Source organism: Psittacula echo, assembly GCF_963264785.1.
Source record: "Psittacula echo genome assembly, chromosome: 2".
Lineage (NCBI taxonomy): Eukaryota > Metazoa > Chordata > Aves > Psittaciformes > Psittacidae > Psittacula > Psittacula echo.
This window is the reverse complement of record NC_137737.1, coordinates 13,208,930-13,224,413: the sequence shown is the minus strand read 5'-3', so window position 1 is coordinate 13,224,413 and position 15,484 is coordinate 13,208,930. Positions and strand designations below refer to the sequence as shown.

The window sequence follows — 15,484 nt, the reverse complement described above, 5'->3', positions numbered from 1 at the left end:
GCACAGCACTAGATCATAGCAAGCAACTGCCACTCTTGTGCATTTGCCTTTGTATCTTGCTGGCACATATTTTGGACAAATTAATATCATGGAGATTTTCTGAAGGCTAATGGATTCAAATAACATTGCTGAAGAGTCCTTCAAGCCATCATCTTTGCTACCATACAGAATAAGGTTATCTATGTGGGTCCCTTTTGGAATGGTCATTTATACCCTGGACTGCACAAATGGATCATCCTTTTTTACTCTAGGATGAGTGATGCATGAATCTACATTTGCAATTATACAGGGGGAAAAATCAGAAGCAGAGATTTTGTCATATTGCCCACATGAGTCTCTTACTGAGAAGATATATCTCACATTTGTCCCTATATTTGTCCCAGTGATTAAAAGCCAAATTCTGGTCCTTTCACAAAGAATTACAGATTTATGAGTGCAAAACCTAATAGTCTACAAATACAAGATGAGGTGCTACAGCGAGATGCAGCAGGAGATCTTCCAGCTGTTTTACCTAAAACAATATAAATGGTGTGGTATCTTAACTTACACAGTTTGGAAGATGGGTGCTTTTAAAATCAAAACCATGACATGCCTTCAGCAGCAGAGAAGGGTAGAGGAAGGCAATCAGAGAGAAGAAAAGCAATCATTACGCAGATTTGGGAAGACTGCTCTGTCTTCCACTCTCGTTAACTATGTTATGCAGGAGGCCTTGCAGACTGAATGCCAGGTGGTTCAAAGCTGCACTGATAACAGTTTGCACGTTCTTGTCACCACCAGCACATCTGCTGACAGATTTCCCCCAGAATTAAGGCTGTTTAAGCAGGCAATTCAGAGCACCTCAAGTCAAATTCCTTCAGTGTCCTTTAGAAAAGACAGTTCTTCTCTAACCACTGAAAGAAGCAAAAAAGGCTAAAATGAGTCATGCCCTGCAGCCTTATTTGTCCCTGAATTCCAAGTTCTTGTCAAAGAGCGTCCTGTCGGATAGCCTGTCTAGTGCCACTGGCTCAACAGTTGCTATATAGCACACTAGGATAAAGCAGACTTGAAAATTTTTAACATTCAGTTGAATTGAGAATCATGACTGTAAAACCGCATGTGAGGTACCTTGTACAACCTTGTCAATCAGCTGCTATTACTACCAATTCTGCCCACACTGGTGCTGGCCTCAGTGAGAGCTTATGTCAGCGTTCATAAAACAGACATTGCAAATGCGGCGTCTGGTCAGCAGGAGGTGCATTTCACAAGACCAGTAACTATGCTCAGACAGCAGGATTTAACATGCAAGGAAGAATTAAGGGTGATTTGGGATGTACAGTTCTCCTACACAGCTTATATTAATCGATTTGCAGCCAAAATACATTTCCTCCCACACATCTTACCTCTCCAATCATTTTCACATCTTCTCGTCCGTACCAGTCTGGCTCATATACTTCATGAAGAGACTCTGTGAGCTTCTTTGAAGCATCTTGCATCCCTGTAATTAGACAGAAGGAGGAACATGTAACTGCGAGCTACAAGAAACAGTTGCTAAGTATCTATATTTTGACCCACATGTACCCATTATACTATTCTTACTGGCATGTTTAGAATACTTTTTTCATGAGCTGAAACGAAGCCTTTTATTTTCACACAGCTCCCTCACGTCAACAAGAAATGTCCCTCACAGAAGGATAAACCCATACTCATACATGGGGAAAAAAGTTTCTATTAGATTAGGGATTTCTTTTTCTATTCTGAACTAAATATATCTGAACATGAATAACAAACTGCAGGGTAGTCCTGCCCACTAGAGACTACCCGGTGTAATACCCAACTGAAAGACTGTCACTGAAAAGACAATCAACTAGCAACCTGCCTTTGGTTATTCTCAGCTCTTCCACCCTACAAAACAGTTTCCCACCTTGTTCATAAGGAGTATCATGGCAATCTCTGTGGAAGAGGTGCCATTTCCAGGGTGGCATGTTTTAAATGGCAGAGATTCATGGGAATTGCTGGCTATAAAAACGGACTTAGGAGAAAAGCTAGAAGAGGTCTGCACTAAACAAAAGGGTTCCCCATAATGAGGGAGATCACACACAGGTAGAACAGAACTCAGGGTTTCTCTCCTTATTTTCAAAGATATTTCAGTCTCAGGACCTTTCATGTGCAAATCAACAAAGATTGAGCTTGCTATTCTTGTCCCCACAATAATAATACTGACCTAAGGGTATATTCATAATGAAGCAAAGAACTGGCAAGAGCTGAGACAGGGTCTAGGGAAAATTTATGCCTGAACATGGGGAAAGTGCTGTAACAGACCTGGTTTCACAGAGAATTATTATCTTGTATCATCACCCAGTAGGTTTATAAGTATGTGGAGCCCAGCACCTATTTATGCTTGCAAAGAGGTGGTGTCTACAGAGAAGTGTGCTAAGCCAAACCCCACCTTTGGAGCACTTGTTACCACAGGTGAAACAAGAACGGGGACTACTGATGGGTTGCCATTCTGTAATACACAGAGGAACGAGCTTAAACATAAAGCAGCTTCAATGATATTATGAGAAAGAGCCCACATTTATCTTCAGTGAGATCAGTTTGACCGCAGTGAATAAATTACTGCCCTCAGGGAAGGCACTGGGGTTTGCCTTTCCATTTTGATGGAGCACCGATACATTAGATGTAGCATACATACAGTTCTGAATCCATTGAAACCAAACTGGTTTCACCTAGCATGCCAAGAGTCAGTTCAGAATCCACAGTTTTAAAATCACAACTTTATTTCAAATTCTTCCCAAAATCTCAACAACGCTGCTGGGTTTTTTTTACCTAGCATTAACTTTAAAAAAGAAAACCCCACACTTTTTCTCCAGTCTGTTTGTTGTTTGCTGCAGCACATCTGTGCTGTCTTGAAATTATCTCTAGCATGATCTTCAGATTTCACTGCTCAGTGGCTGAATTTAGGAATAACACTGATATTTGTTTTCTGCACATAGAAAAGTTCAGAAAGAGGAGAACTCATGTGAAACTTGAATGTCTAAAAAGGCAGACTTGACCTAGTCAGTAGCTATTCCACCATGGACTCCAAAACACACATTTGAGATATGACAGGAAAATAATTGCAGTAATGCACACTTCCTAATATAAAAATAGTGGTCTAAAAGGGTAAAAAAGGGTAGGAGAGGAAGAAAGATACTGAAGGAGCTGAAAGAAGATGGCTGTTCTCAGACCTTGCATATGAAGGAGAGAATGGCATGGGAAAAGAGGAGAACAAGTACAAAGGAAATGCTGGTGTTCACAGGGTACACGCTTTCACCCTTAAATCAAAAGGTGCTGGCCCAGAACAGAATATTTGAACTCTTCACGGATTATCTCGGTGCTTTTTAACAACAGAGCTCAGCGCAAAGAACTGGTACAGCACAAGAACTCAGGATGCATTTCTTCCTTTTTTCCTTTGTGTTTAATGATTAGGATGACGTATCACCAGCTAAGGAAAGGTTCCTGAATAAAGGGACTCTTGTTTTTTTCCTAGAATATGAGACAGATTACAGCAAAATACAGATGATTTTCACATAATTCATATTTCCAGGCAGGACTCATATAAGATCTTCAATGCCAGTGCAAATTGATCAGCTCAGGAGATAAGACAAAACCAGCACAGTACTCCAGAAGGCTGTTTGTGTCCAGTCAGGGTGAACATAGAGAGCAAGGAGGTTTGCTCATCCCTGCTTACGCTTGATCCTTTATGATACCTGAACTTGTGCTCTTAAGCATGCCGTGTGCTAAACCTGCCATGTCTGCTTCTGCTAGCACAGCTGCTGTCTAATCCCTCCTGCGGCTCGTACTCTGTGTCACAGACCAAGCTTGGGCAGAGCACCTTTTCCAACGCACACTTTCCTTTATAAGTACTGCAGGACTCAGGCATCCATCTACTTAAAAGAATAAGTAAAAGACACTTAATATCCCATGCTTGAGTCAGACCAAAGTCGCACCAACTTTTGCACTTGTTTTCAGTTCTGAGAATCTGGTAATCCTCCATTCTACAACATTCCTGTCAAAAACAGCAATCAAATCCAACTGCAGCATGAGGCGAGTGGGCATTAAGAGTACTTGGCTTCTTTAGTCAGAGGCTTCAGTCTGAAATTCCCACAGGCCAACATCATCCCTCCCACTCCTACTGCATTTATCCTCGGTTTACTGCAATAGCACAAATGAGGGCACAGGTAAACACCAATCCAGTGGTTTCCCATTCTTTTTCATGCCTGTGGACATAAACTTAAAATGTTCAATGATTTATTTTACTTGCCTGGTTTTTACATAGAATTATTTCTTATGTGCTGATACATTTTATGCATTATTCAGCACTAAAGAGGATTAGTGTCTCAGCCACAGACTGCGGGCTGTCTGTCTCTGTTTTTTTTAACTGCTATCACTAAGAAAGATTAATTCTTTACAGCAAGTCATTAAAGTACTAAGAAATGTGGAAAGAATTTTTACTGCTGATGAGCAGTTAGAAATTTATATTTAATATCAATTGTTTCATTTAATACTGCTGCTTCTTGGTAATTGGGTCACTTATTTAAGAACTCCAAATGCCAAAATAATTGAATCGCTTAGGAAAAATGACTAAATAATCCAGTTACTGGAGTCTGAAGCTCACAGATGAAATCATCCCTCTTCCTATGGGAAAGAGCCCCTGTCCCTGAAGCCCCAAAGGACTCCTAGAGGCTCATATTTGGTAGGGATCCTGGGGGTAGCAGTGCAGACACATTCCCATTAAGCTCTCCAGAGATGACGGAGGGTAGGTGACTCTTTGCCATCAGAATTCCAATGTACTCAAGCTCCTATGGAGATTGACACTGGTCTGGGACTCCATGTTGTCATAGGAATCTTATACTGTGCGGCTTCCTCACTCCCCAGCAGGAAAATCTGGGCTGAAACATAGACAAAATTCCATTTTCCTGATGGCGTGAGGCACCTCTGTCTGGGTCTTAATATTTATTCATTTGAGGGGGAAGAGTTCATATGTGGTTCTCCAGGGAAATGACCTATCTTACTATAATGGTTGTATGTGTTATTGCTAGTTACCCATTAGATTTTCCACAGGAACAATTCAATCATTTCATCATTTATTACTAAATTTTACATAAATATGACAAATAGTGTTACTGCTTCTAAGAAATCACAATTGATTTTATGATTTGTGTGCCTGGAGCATATGTGCAGTTCTGCCAACTGTAGGCTAACAACCAGGCAGCAAAACTGCTTACAGACCTCGAGAATCTCCTCTTCGCTTCCCGTAGACTGGTTATTATTTCTCACATTAAGCCACCTGAAAAGTATAATGCTTCTTTTTCATGATGCAGAATCCCTTTTTAGATCTACCACCTTGCCACCTGCATGCAGATTCAGGTTTATATCTCCCCATCTGCACTGATGCCTGCAAAGAGCTCAGAAGGTAGAGAATGGGAAGCTGATGTAAGGTTTTTCTTTAACAATTGGCCCATAAAACTGTTCAAGTCACCTACAGCTCTGAAAAGCTTAAAAAATAAATCATGAAGTAGAGAACCCAGATAGATGTTGCCAAGGAGACTGAAGGAGACAGAAGACTGAGCACAAGATGACTAAAGCTATGGGGGATAGTATACAGTCTTGTCAGTACAAACACCACTGATACACAGCAGACTTTATCATGCAGGTGAAATAAAACAGCACATGGAAGCCATTCACAAGTTCAACAACTTTATAACATAGTTCCTCAGAGTCCTTGAGTAACCAGCTGTAAAGATCAAGATGCAGCTAAGATGAAGAATCACCTCTGAGTGACAGAAGGAGTATGAATACTGCAAAAATTCTTTTAAGAATGTGTGATACTTAAGGTCAAATTGTCAAGCATATTAAAATGAAGGGACACAGGGTCATTAAAAGGCTCAATTGACCATTCCTCGCTTAAATCATGCCTGGATCTTGTACCCCCAACTTCCAACATCCAGTTACTCAAAAGTCACGCAGCAAAATTAAACTCCTCACTGGACTTCACAATATATCAGCTTCATAAAATGCTTTTAGTTAAAGAAGCTATCTATCTTGCCAGTTCCTGAAACCCTTTATAATGAACTGCTTTTCTCACACCTCTGAGAGTACAAGGATGTCAAGTGAATTAGTTTCCAATGATACGACCAACCCTTTTCTCCGCAAAATGAGCCAATGATGATAACATGCCTTCAAGGCTGAGATGTCCTAGGTACAGAAATCCCACTCCAGTGGCTAAAGATGGGGGTTCCCATGCTTTTGCAACTAACCATAGCCACCCCAAAATCTTCAAAAAATATCAACAGAGAGACTGTAGTAGCTGCTGCATTTGTTTCTGCCACCCAAAATCTGGAAAGGTCTTTGCCACTGATGAGCTAGTCAACCTTGGGGAAGCCCCAGTCAGAGCTGCATATTGTGGATTGCTGTCTTGGGCTGTCCTCTCACTCCACAGCATTATGGTGTTCCAACACGTGTGCCAAGAATGCCCACTGGTGGCTTATGGCTTTGAAGAATAATACTTTTAAGGCTTGTGAGCTGTTTATGATTGGGTCGTTTTTAAGATAAATATATGTTGTAAGGAAGTCCTAATTATGTTGAAATACAGACTTCTAGGCTGCAACAAGAGAAAGATGCTGAGCAGAAAAGCATGGCTAAAACTGCAAAACTCACACAATGAAAAAGTGAAAAAATGAAAACACCAAGTTAAAAACAAAATGGTGCAAAGACTGGCATACTAGGCAGTAAACCAGCAAAAGGACCACAAATGCACAAAGTACCAGGAAAAGGAGAGAAGGAGAGAGAGAAAAACACAAAACATGGAGAGGAGGATTGTTGTCACCAACACAGAAATCAAAGCAGCATGTAAACAGTCAGCCTACATGACAGAAAAGCCATCTGGCCAACAAACAGCCTCATCACACTGCTTCTGAGTATCCACCTGATAACGGGTGTGGGGAAGGGATGACTAAAAACCTGAAAGTAAAATCAGCATCCAATGGGTCCCCAAAAGTGACTGATGCTGAGATTTCCTTTAAGAACAAAAGATAAAGTGCAAATCCCTACAAGGCAAATCATCTTTTGTGTGGTACAGGATTTCCCTTGCCCACCCTATCCAGTAAATAACAGTCAAAGACATTAAGCTACTGCTTTGCTCCCCATTATACAATTGCCATCAAAAAGAGCCTTCTTCCCTGCCTATCAACAGCTGTTATGACTCCCAGGAATGTTATTACTCATTTGTAACGTTCTCCCTACTGGACTGCAGCTACATTAAAAATACACACACACACATATATATTTAGCACCCATATACATATACGTTTACCTCAAGAAGCCATTACTGTCTGCCAGTCAACTCATTCCCTTCTCTTTATCACATGGCCTCCAACTCCTCCAAAGAGAGGCAGCATAAGAAAGAGAATACTCTGCCTGTGGTGCTAAGTTGAATGTGCTGGATTTACAACTACACATGTCCAATAGGATTTAAATAGCTATTTACTTAATCTCTGATATTTAAATGTTGACCAGTGAGCTTCTGATACTTGGATTTTCAATGCAGTATTGAAAGCGATCACATTTGATTTTTTAAATTTTAAAAGAGGAAAAAAAGTGGATTTAACAGTCAGAAATACATGAGAAATCACAGGGAGTGTGGTTTGGGATGGAGATCATCGTCTAACTAGTAATACCTGGAAATGGTACAGCTCTGGAGACCAAGCAATCCCTTGCAGGGAGTATTTCATATTCTAGCATTTACAAAGACGAGTAAAAAGATGCAAACATTGTGTGGGTGCTCAAAATGCATGCAACGTGAGAATCCAGGCAGCCATCCTGCACACAAAGATCAGCCAAGGATGAGCCATAAATGCAAGACTGTATGCACATGAGTTGTCACTGAAGGTACAGAACCTCTAGCAAGAGGCTGAAGAACAGAAATGCGGCCTACTAATAACAAAACCATCACTTGTCTTTATATATCTTAAAAAAGCCTACTAGTCTCAACTAGTTTGCTTGATGAAAACATGTAGCAAAACTGAAAAGTCACCTTTGATGGCTGCTAAATACGCTCTCAGTTCTCTCTGGAGTCTGGAACCCTCTGCCTGGAAAAGAAAAAAAGAACAAAAAAATCAAAGGAGTGAAAACAGGTTTTGCTTATATTTTACTCCTTAACGCATGCATGCAGTATGTCAAACTTAACAACAAAAAGCAATTTCAGGAGCTATCTGATTTACAGTGTCACGTGTTGCAATCATGTACGGGTTCATACAGAAAAGGTGACCTGGCCAAGATGTTATGCAGAGTGTTCTCTCGGGGCTAAAATTTCTGGGCTTTTTTAATCAGCATCTGCACAGGGAAGAATTCCGGGTACATCTTATGGCCAAGGTCCAGTTCAAGTTAGCCTGGCCAATGTCCTAACCTGAAATGCACTAAGTATAATGAAGAATGGTGCACCTCTATTGAGAACAACTCAATAACTACTAAAACCCAATAGCATGCATTATTTTGTTTAGCTTGGCTAGTGCATCTTGCAGTCTGCAGTGAAATCTCGACTGTTTTTTTGTTAAATGCATTTAAATGATCTTTGTTTCTCTTATACCAACAGCCTTTGAAAAACTCAGGATAGACAAAACAAATTGGGTTGCTTTATCTCTGACTGTATCACAAGTTGGATTTGACAGCTCCTAGGATTTGCAATAAAATCCTGCTACACTATAGCACTTTATTGATAAAAAACTGTTGTCCAAGACAACTTCAATTGCCTAAAGATTTTAGAAACACTCTATGTTTATGAGTTCCAAATATCTTTCAAATTATTTATTTAAGCAGCTGGAAACTATGGGAATATCAGCTTGCAGTCACATTTTCCCACATACAGCTACACCATATGGAAAAATCAGCCATAAAATATGACTGACGATTTTGGAATTTCTCTCATGTTATTTGTTTGAAAGCTAGAACCCAAAAGGGTGTATATGTGTGAATACTTTAAGGAGGCAGAGTCTCAACTGGTATAAGCTGTTATAACTCCACTTAAGTCAAAGGACTTCCGATGTCAGCAGAGGATTTGCCATCAGCAAGAACAATGCTCAGAGCATTCATACACATAGGATCATAAGAAACGCAGGCTGAAAAGGACTCTCTGGGGCTTAAAATCCATCTACCTGCAGCCACATTAAATTCAAATGGTGGGTCCCAAAAAATACTCACTTGGCTTACCAGTACACACATTGCAATGGGTATTACATCCACCAAACTCACCTGCCTCTCCCAGATATCTACAGGGAACCAAAGGCCTTTAGGACAGGATCAACCCCCCCAAATTGCAATGCACTGTGAGAAGAGAGCAACTGTTTTGAGGTCCTGGAAATATTAAAGAATTTAGAAGGTAAAAATGCCTGACTGGGCTTAGAAAGCAAACTGAATTCACTTCATGGATTCAATGAACAGCAAGTTGCTTTTACACTAATTTGATTACAAGCAAAACTCTGTTTTGAGCCTAAATCCATTAAGCAACTAAATTCTGAGCACAGGAATAGACCCACCAGGGTGACATCTGGAGGACTTGCTAAGTAACAGCAGGAACACAAGAGCATCCAGCCCACCAATCTGTCTCTGGTTTGGGACCATATTTAATGCTCCAAGGAGAAAGAAACCCTTCGCTTGCTTTGGGATCAAAGCTGCTTAACAAAGCAGGGGCCAGACTGGCACAGGTTGAGCAATCAGTGCATTAAACCTCAGGCTTAATTATTTACAACACATTACAAAATTCTGAAAGTAGTGGTAGCTTGATGACATGTCCCTTAAAAAAATATATATAAATGTACATCTTAATGCTCATTTAGTAAAAAGTACTACCCCAATTCATTATAACAGCACATTTTATCGTACTACATAACATGGTAGCATCCTAACACTTCAGAAGCTGACTTTTTTCTACTTCTTTCTGTGCTAGAGTGGGAGTGGGGAGATGACAGAAGATGTCTGCTTTCCACGGAGCAAGGTGGTACACGAAAACACTGCCACAGGTGAGAGGAGACTGAACCCAGGGAAAGAATTTCTCGCTCTCAGATCTGAAGAGGAGTACACGTAAACATGTGGCAGATAGAGTAGGGAAGTTCTCCTTTTATGCATGGCAGGTGGAGAATTCCTGGTACTCTGAGAAGTCACATGAAGGTATAGAAATCATCTTTCTAATTTGTATCTTCTTCAGCCTGAACGCTTGTGGTGAAAATGAGAAGTAGATACAACAACTTGATTCTTCATCGTGGGCCAGCAGAACGGGTGCCCATAAAATAACAGTTTCTAATTGTTATAAGAAATATGATGTTTCAGGAGCAACAACTGCAGCTGGAAGGCTCAGAACCCCATTAGCTGTCCTCATGTCCAGTCTATATTTACTCAAACATGCACCATTTTGTCATTAGGACTAACTCACACTCCACAAATGGCACGTCAGGGGTACCCATTGCTCAAACACTATGTTTATAACTGTACTGCTGTGCAGTTTTACACCTGGTACTCTAAACCGCTATGAGATCTATTGTTGTTGGTCAGTATTGTGTGTTATCAGCTACCACTGCTCAGGAAAACACATAAGAAAAAGTCAAAGCAGTAAAATATGATGCAAATATTTTGCCATATGTGCTGTTACAAATCCTGACAATTCATCCCAAAGAATAATTTCAATGTGCATCTCCTTCAGGCAGGTTATTATCAGGTCACAAACCACTGAAATATCTAAGCAGCATAGAGCCATGTGGACTTTTCCTCAGTAGCAAATGTTGTGTAACATATAATATTAAAGCATCGATGGGCAAGGGCCAGCTCCCACTGAATTTGAAAGAGAATCTCTCAATTTCAATGGCAACAGAGTTAGACCTTTCTCTAAAATACCAGAAATAAGAACTTGCATCAAAAGTCCTCAGCCCCATGAACTCTGCAAAACGTCCCTCTGGTCTTACACATTTTGTTATAGGAAACTCACTATTAGTGAAGAGAGATATGCATTTACCAACTAACAGACTAATTCATATCCACAGATGAAAATCCTGCATTGCTGGCTCCACATATCCTGCAAACTGTGACATACAGGTTTAAAAAAACCCCATTTTAAAGACTGATACATACTTAATATTGCCCCTTCTCGATGCTTACTGATATGATACACTTCTATTTTCTGGTCTACCAGATGGAAGCATCTTGTGGCTCTGAAACCACTGCTACAAGTATCTCCATTAAGACCATCAATTTTGTTAATTGAGATGCAGCTTCTTGAAGGAGAATGAAAAATAGGTGTCATTTTGCAGATGTGCTCCTCTGAAATGAGATTTCCCAAGAAAGCGTTGATGATTTCTTTACCATTTCATAATTTCTTTTATTAATTCTACATGAGGCAGCAAAATGAGTCAGAGTTTCATAACATGCAAGAAAATTCCAGAGATAAATCTCAGTAGTACTCTTAATAGCAAACTTTTCACAGTCAGGTTGTTTGATAACAGCAGACATGTTCTCACCAGACTCCAGTACCAGAAATGAGTGTTCTTAGCTCACCTGGTCAAACTCAACATAAGATCAAGGGAGGCAGGCTAACAACCCAAAACAATATTTCTCATTAGGAAAATCAACACAACTCTCCACAGGGATGTCCCAGACAACTTGTTGCTCTGAACACCGTGGCGCAGAGGCAGTGTCAGATCCCCTTTTCTACTCTCTAGTCTTATTAGAAGGTCAGCATTACATAGCCAGTAAAGACACATGCACCCAGTGTGATGAAGTGGCTCAGTGTTACAGGATCATGTCATCTAGAACCACAGGTCTTACATAGCCTTACAGCAGCATTAAGCCTTTTCAGTACTACTGATTCTTGTGTATGTGTAGTTTCAGCTTTCTTTTCAAAGAGCAGTATTTAAGCATATTTTAGCACTAGAATTAAAACAAACAGAGCCACAGCAGCATAGGCTACAAGACAGACAAGACCTACAAAAACCTAATGACTAAAACAGTAAAAAGCATGGTTTGTGTCTTACCAGCTTTTGCTCCCTGATGCATTAGAAAAATCGTTGCTTCCACTCAGAAATTAAAGGCCACCTTGCCTCCACAAAAGCTGGAACTGGATGACCTACTTGCCAGGCATCATTTATTCACAGCTTTGCAGGCAGAAGAGAAGAGTTTGATTTTTCTATCATGTCACATACAGGATGTAAACACAATACATCTTTACAGGAAAGGTCAGCACAGCATGTGCTTGATACCAAAACCAAATCAATCACTCCACTTGAGTGAAAGTCAAGAGCACTGTCAATGCTGAACAGGGAGCAGAGGTTAATTAATAACCTGCCCCACAGAAATGCAAACCAGATAATAATTCATGCAGCTCTACGTCTAATAGCAGAAAGGGGGCCTCACCTACCTGGGTATCCTGCCTGACTGGAAGTTAATGAGGTTGAGATGAGATTTAATGGTACACTGTGTTCCTTCTTGTCTTGGAAAAAAAGACTCCTCAGATGTAAGATAATTACTAAACACACATTGCAGAATGAACAGGTAATTAGCAGATAAAACCTTCCCATAGACCCCAAAATACTTTGCACAGTATTGCTTGTATTTGGAGGCCTGTCAGATGCAGTCTCCCCAGATGCAAACACTTCTTGGGTCACAATAAAAAAAGCTCCATCCCACTAGTCTAGATTGTGTTTTCCTATGTCAAATTTACTTCAGAGTTGTCTATCAGGGAGAGCATTTGGCATCACCTTTGTTTGGCAAAGGAGTCTCCTATGAGAAAAGCTGTATTGAACCAACAAAATGTTGCAGATTAACAAGTATCAAGAATCTCCTGCAGTTCAGTGTAACAATATGCCTGGCAGTGAGAGATGCCATGGGGTGCTCAAAAGGACCACAAAGCCAGGTGTGACGCAGAACTGTGGCCAAAGCCATTGACTTATCTGGAGCAACATCTGGGGGCCAGGTGGGCCAACATGAGGCACATTTGTTGCCTGTGTGGAGCTGGTGAATCCCATTTTGGGACTCTGAATAAATTTGAAGAAATCAGCGGCACATCTGATGCAAAACCAGCACTTCAAGAAATGTGAATTTTCTCACAGAACAACTTTAAGACCATGTTGTGCCACAGCTATAAGGCAGCTAAGCACACTTGTGTGAAATGAAGTTCTGGCCAGGATAAACCTTTTCAGAAGCCCTAACAATCAGACCCAAGGAGCAGCTTTTATCGGGAAGCATACATTAAGTAAAGCAGTCCACAGAATCAAGTTCTGCTCACTTAACAACGGCAAAAAAAGGCTCTTCATTTTCATCTAGTTCTATGAACCAGCAACAACAGCACTTGACATTTTGCTTTATTCTGACAACATGCCATGGGCAGCAGATTTTGTAGTAGCAGCTGCTATATCTCTTTGTGTACACATAGAATACATAATTTTAATGGTTTTAAAGATATATTTTAACTGTAGTCTGTAAAAGAAGTCTCATAACTACATATGGAAAAAAAATGAGATAAATATGCATTGACGCGAAACAGAATATTGAACCCTTACAAAAATGAAGAAAGCGCTGTGAGTCACTTGGGGATAAGGGAATTACTTCTTTACTTCTGTCTGAAAAATAAAGTATAAGATGCAGTTGCTTGAACAACAGAATAGAGATGAAGTTTCAGGTAAATCCCCGGTGGACTTGGTATTTTCACAGTTGAGAGAACTATGCAGGAATTGGCTTTTTTTTCACTCCCTTTCTGAACTTTAGGGTTGATTAAGAAGCTGAGCACATCCACAATTAACTGTGCAGAGAGAAATGTTTTAGCCTCATGAAATTTCTGGCAATACATTGAAAATCTGTGTCATATGGTGTCATATATGACTTCATATGTCTTGTGTGTTCCCTGAGTTTTGATTTGGAGTGGCAATTCTCAATTTACTAATTAAGCAGAAGGTGCATAACAGCTGTATTCACTGTTAAAAACGGCAATGTTTTTACTCATGGCTTCAGCTGCAGCAGCTTACTGCTTTTGACAGGGCTCTGCAAAGCCACTGTGCTCTGTTCTCTCCAGACATGGGATGACTCAGTTTCTCCATGGTGATTCATCTGGGTAATTCAGCTCTGGGTAGTCAAGTCCAGAATATCCAGCTGTGTTCAGAAAGAGATGGGAATGGACCACTGAGGAGTCCAAATGAGCTTTTCCTACAGATATATCTGCTGTATGTACCCTCACACATAGCCTTCTGACAAGCTTGATATGTACCTGACCATGCAATCTGCTATTCAGGCAAGAATAGCATGTGAAGATTTCAGTTCTTCACTTATCTGTTTCCTGGGTAATAAGCATATGCTCTTTCTCTAGCTTTTCACTGAGCTGAGCTGGAGTCCTCATTTATTATCTTTCAAGAGTATTAATAAAAAGATCATTGTATACTTCAGATCAGTTGACCTCCCAAGTGTTGCAGGCTCAATAAGGTAGGAAACCAAGCAAAATAGGTCAGTCTGTCTCATTTGGTGTGCCAGCAGGCTTAGCCTCATCCGTATGTGTCTCTCAAGAGAGTTGTAGTAGTTCCCTACCAAATTCCACCCCTGGCCCCAAGTCACATCTGCATCCACAGTTAACATCATGGAGCTCCTGAAGGGTCCTTGGCTGTTTATTACTGCCTTTCTGTACATCAAAGGAGGAGGAAATAAAAAAGGAACAATGCTAAGATCCAATTTAGCCCTTAGCAGGACTTTCAGCTGAAAATCACCGTTACAGAAAATTCTTGGTAAAGGACAGAAAGTACAAATACTCGACACAGAATTTTCCTTGAAAAGAATTTCTTTTATCTTTATTTTTTTTTAATTTCACTCAATTTAAAAAAAAAAAAAAAATCCCATAAGCCGCTTTCTTCATGTGGATATTCCAGTTGCTCCTTCTGCACCAAATAAGAGCCTTACAGATGCACCTTCTTTCTAGTAACACAGTTACTAGCTGTGAAAACAGCTGGGATATTGACAGCAATGATAAGAGCAACATAAGGACAATCAATAAGAAATGCTCCACTGATATCCCAGGGTACTTGGAAAAGAAGGGAAGACAATGGGAAATGTAAAATCTCTGCATGGTTTCAAAGCTTCTGAATGCTTCTTCAGGCCTATTAAATCCCACCATTTTCAGGACCTCAAGAACTTTGAGGGAGTAACCACTCTCCTCAAAGAAACAGATTCTTTTACTTCCCATCATTTTCATCTTTGAGGAGGAGTGAGGATCTACACAACAGCCCAGTGGCTCCTGAAACATCCCTCCCTTCTGCACTGAGAGATGAAAATAAAGGCTAAGTGACCAGAAGATGCAAGAGTTAACAAGCATTCCAGCAGTCAGGATTCAGGGTTTGGGTTTATATGGCAAGGACAGAAGTGCATGTAGTAGATACGACTGATTCAGGACAAAAATTGCAAACACTGACATAAGCCAATTTCTACACTGTGTAAAATGTGTGGG

At 40.4% G+C, this 15,484-nt stretch overlaps 1 protein-coding gene across 1 annotated transcript in view; it reads right to left on the bottom strand.

Annotated features, from left to right (window-relative positions):
- The window catches only part of AMPH (amphiphysin), a gene marked incomplete at both ends in the record, with an annotated part of 103,815 nt that overhangs the window by 41,782 nt on the left and 46,549 nt on the right, over positions 1-15,484 (bottom strand). Inside the window, 2 exons of the mRNA XM_080610309.1 lie at positions 1,380-1,474; positions 8,054-8,108. Of these exons, the coding sequence (XP_080466435.1) occupies positions 1,380-1,474; positions 8,054-8,108 (150 nt within the window). The remainder of the gene's footprint in view (positions 1-1,379; positions 1,475-8,053; positions 8,109-15,484) is intronic.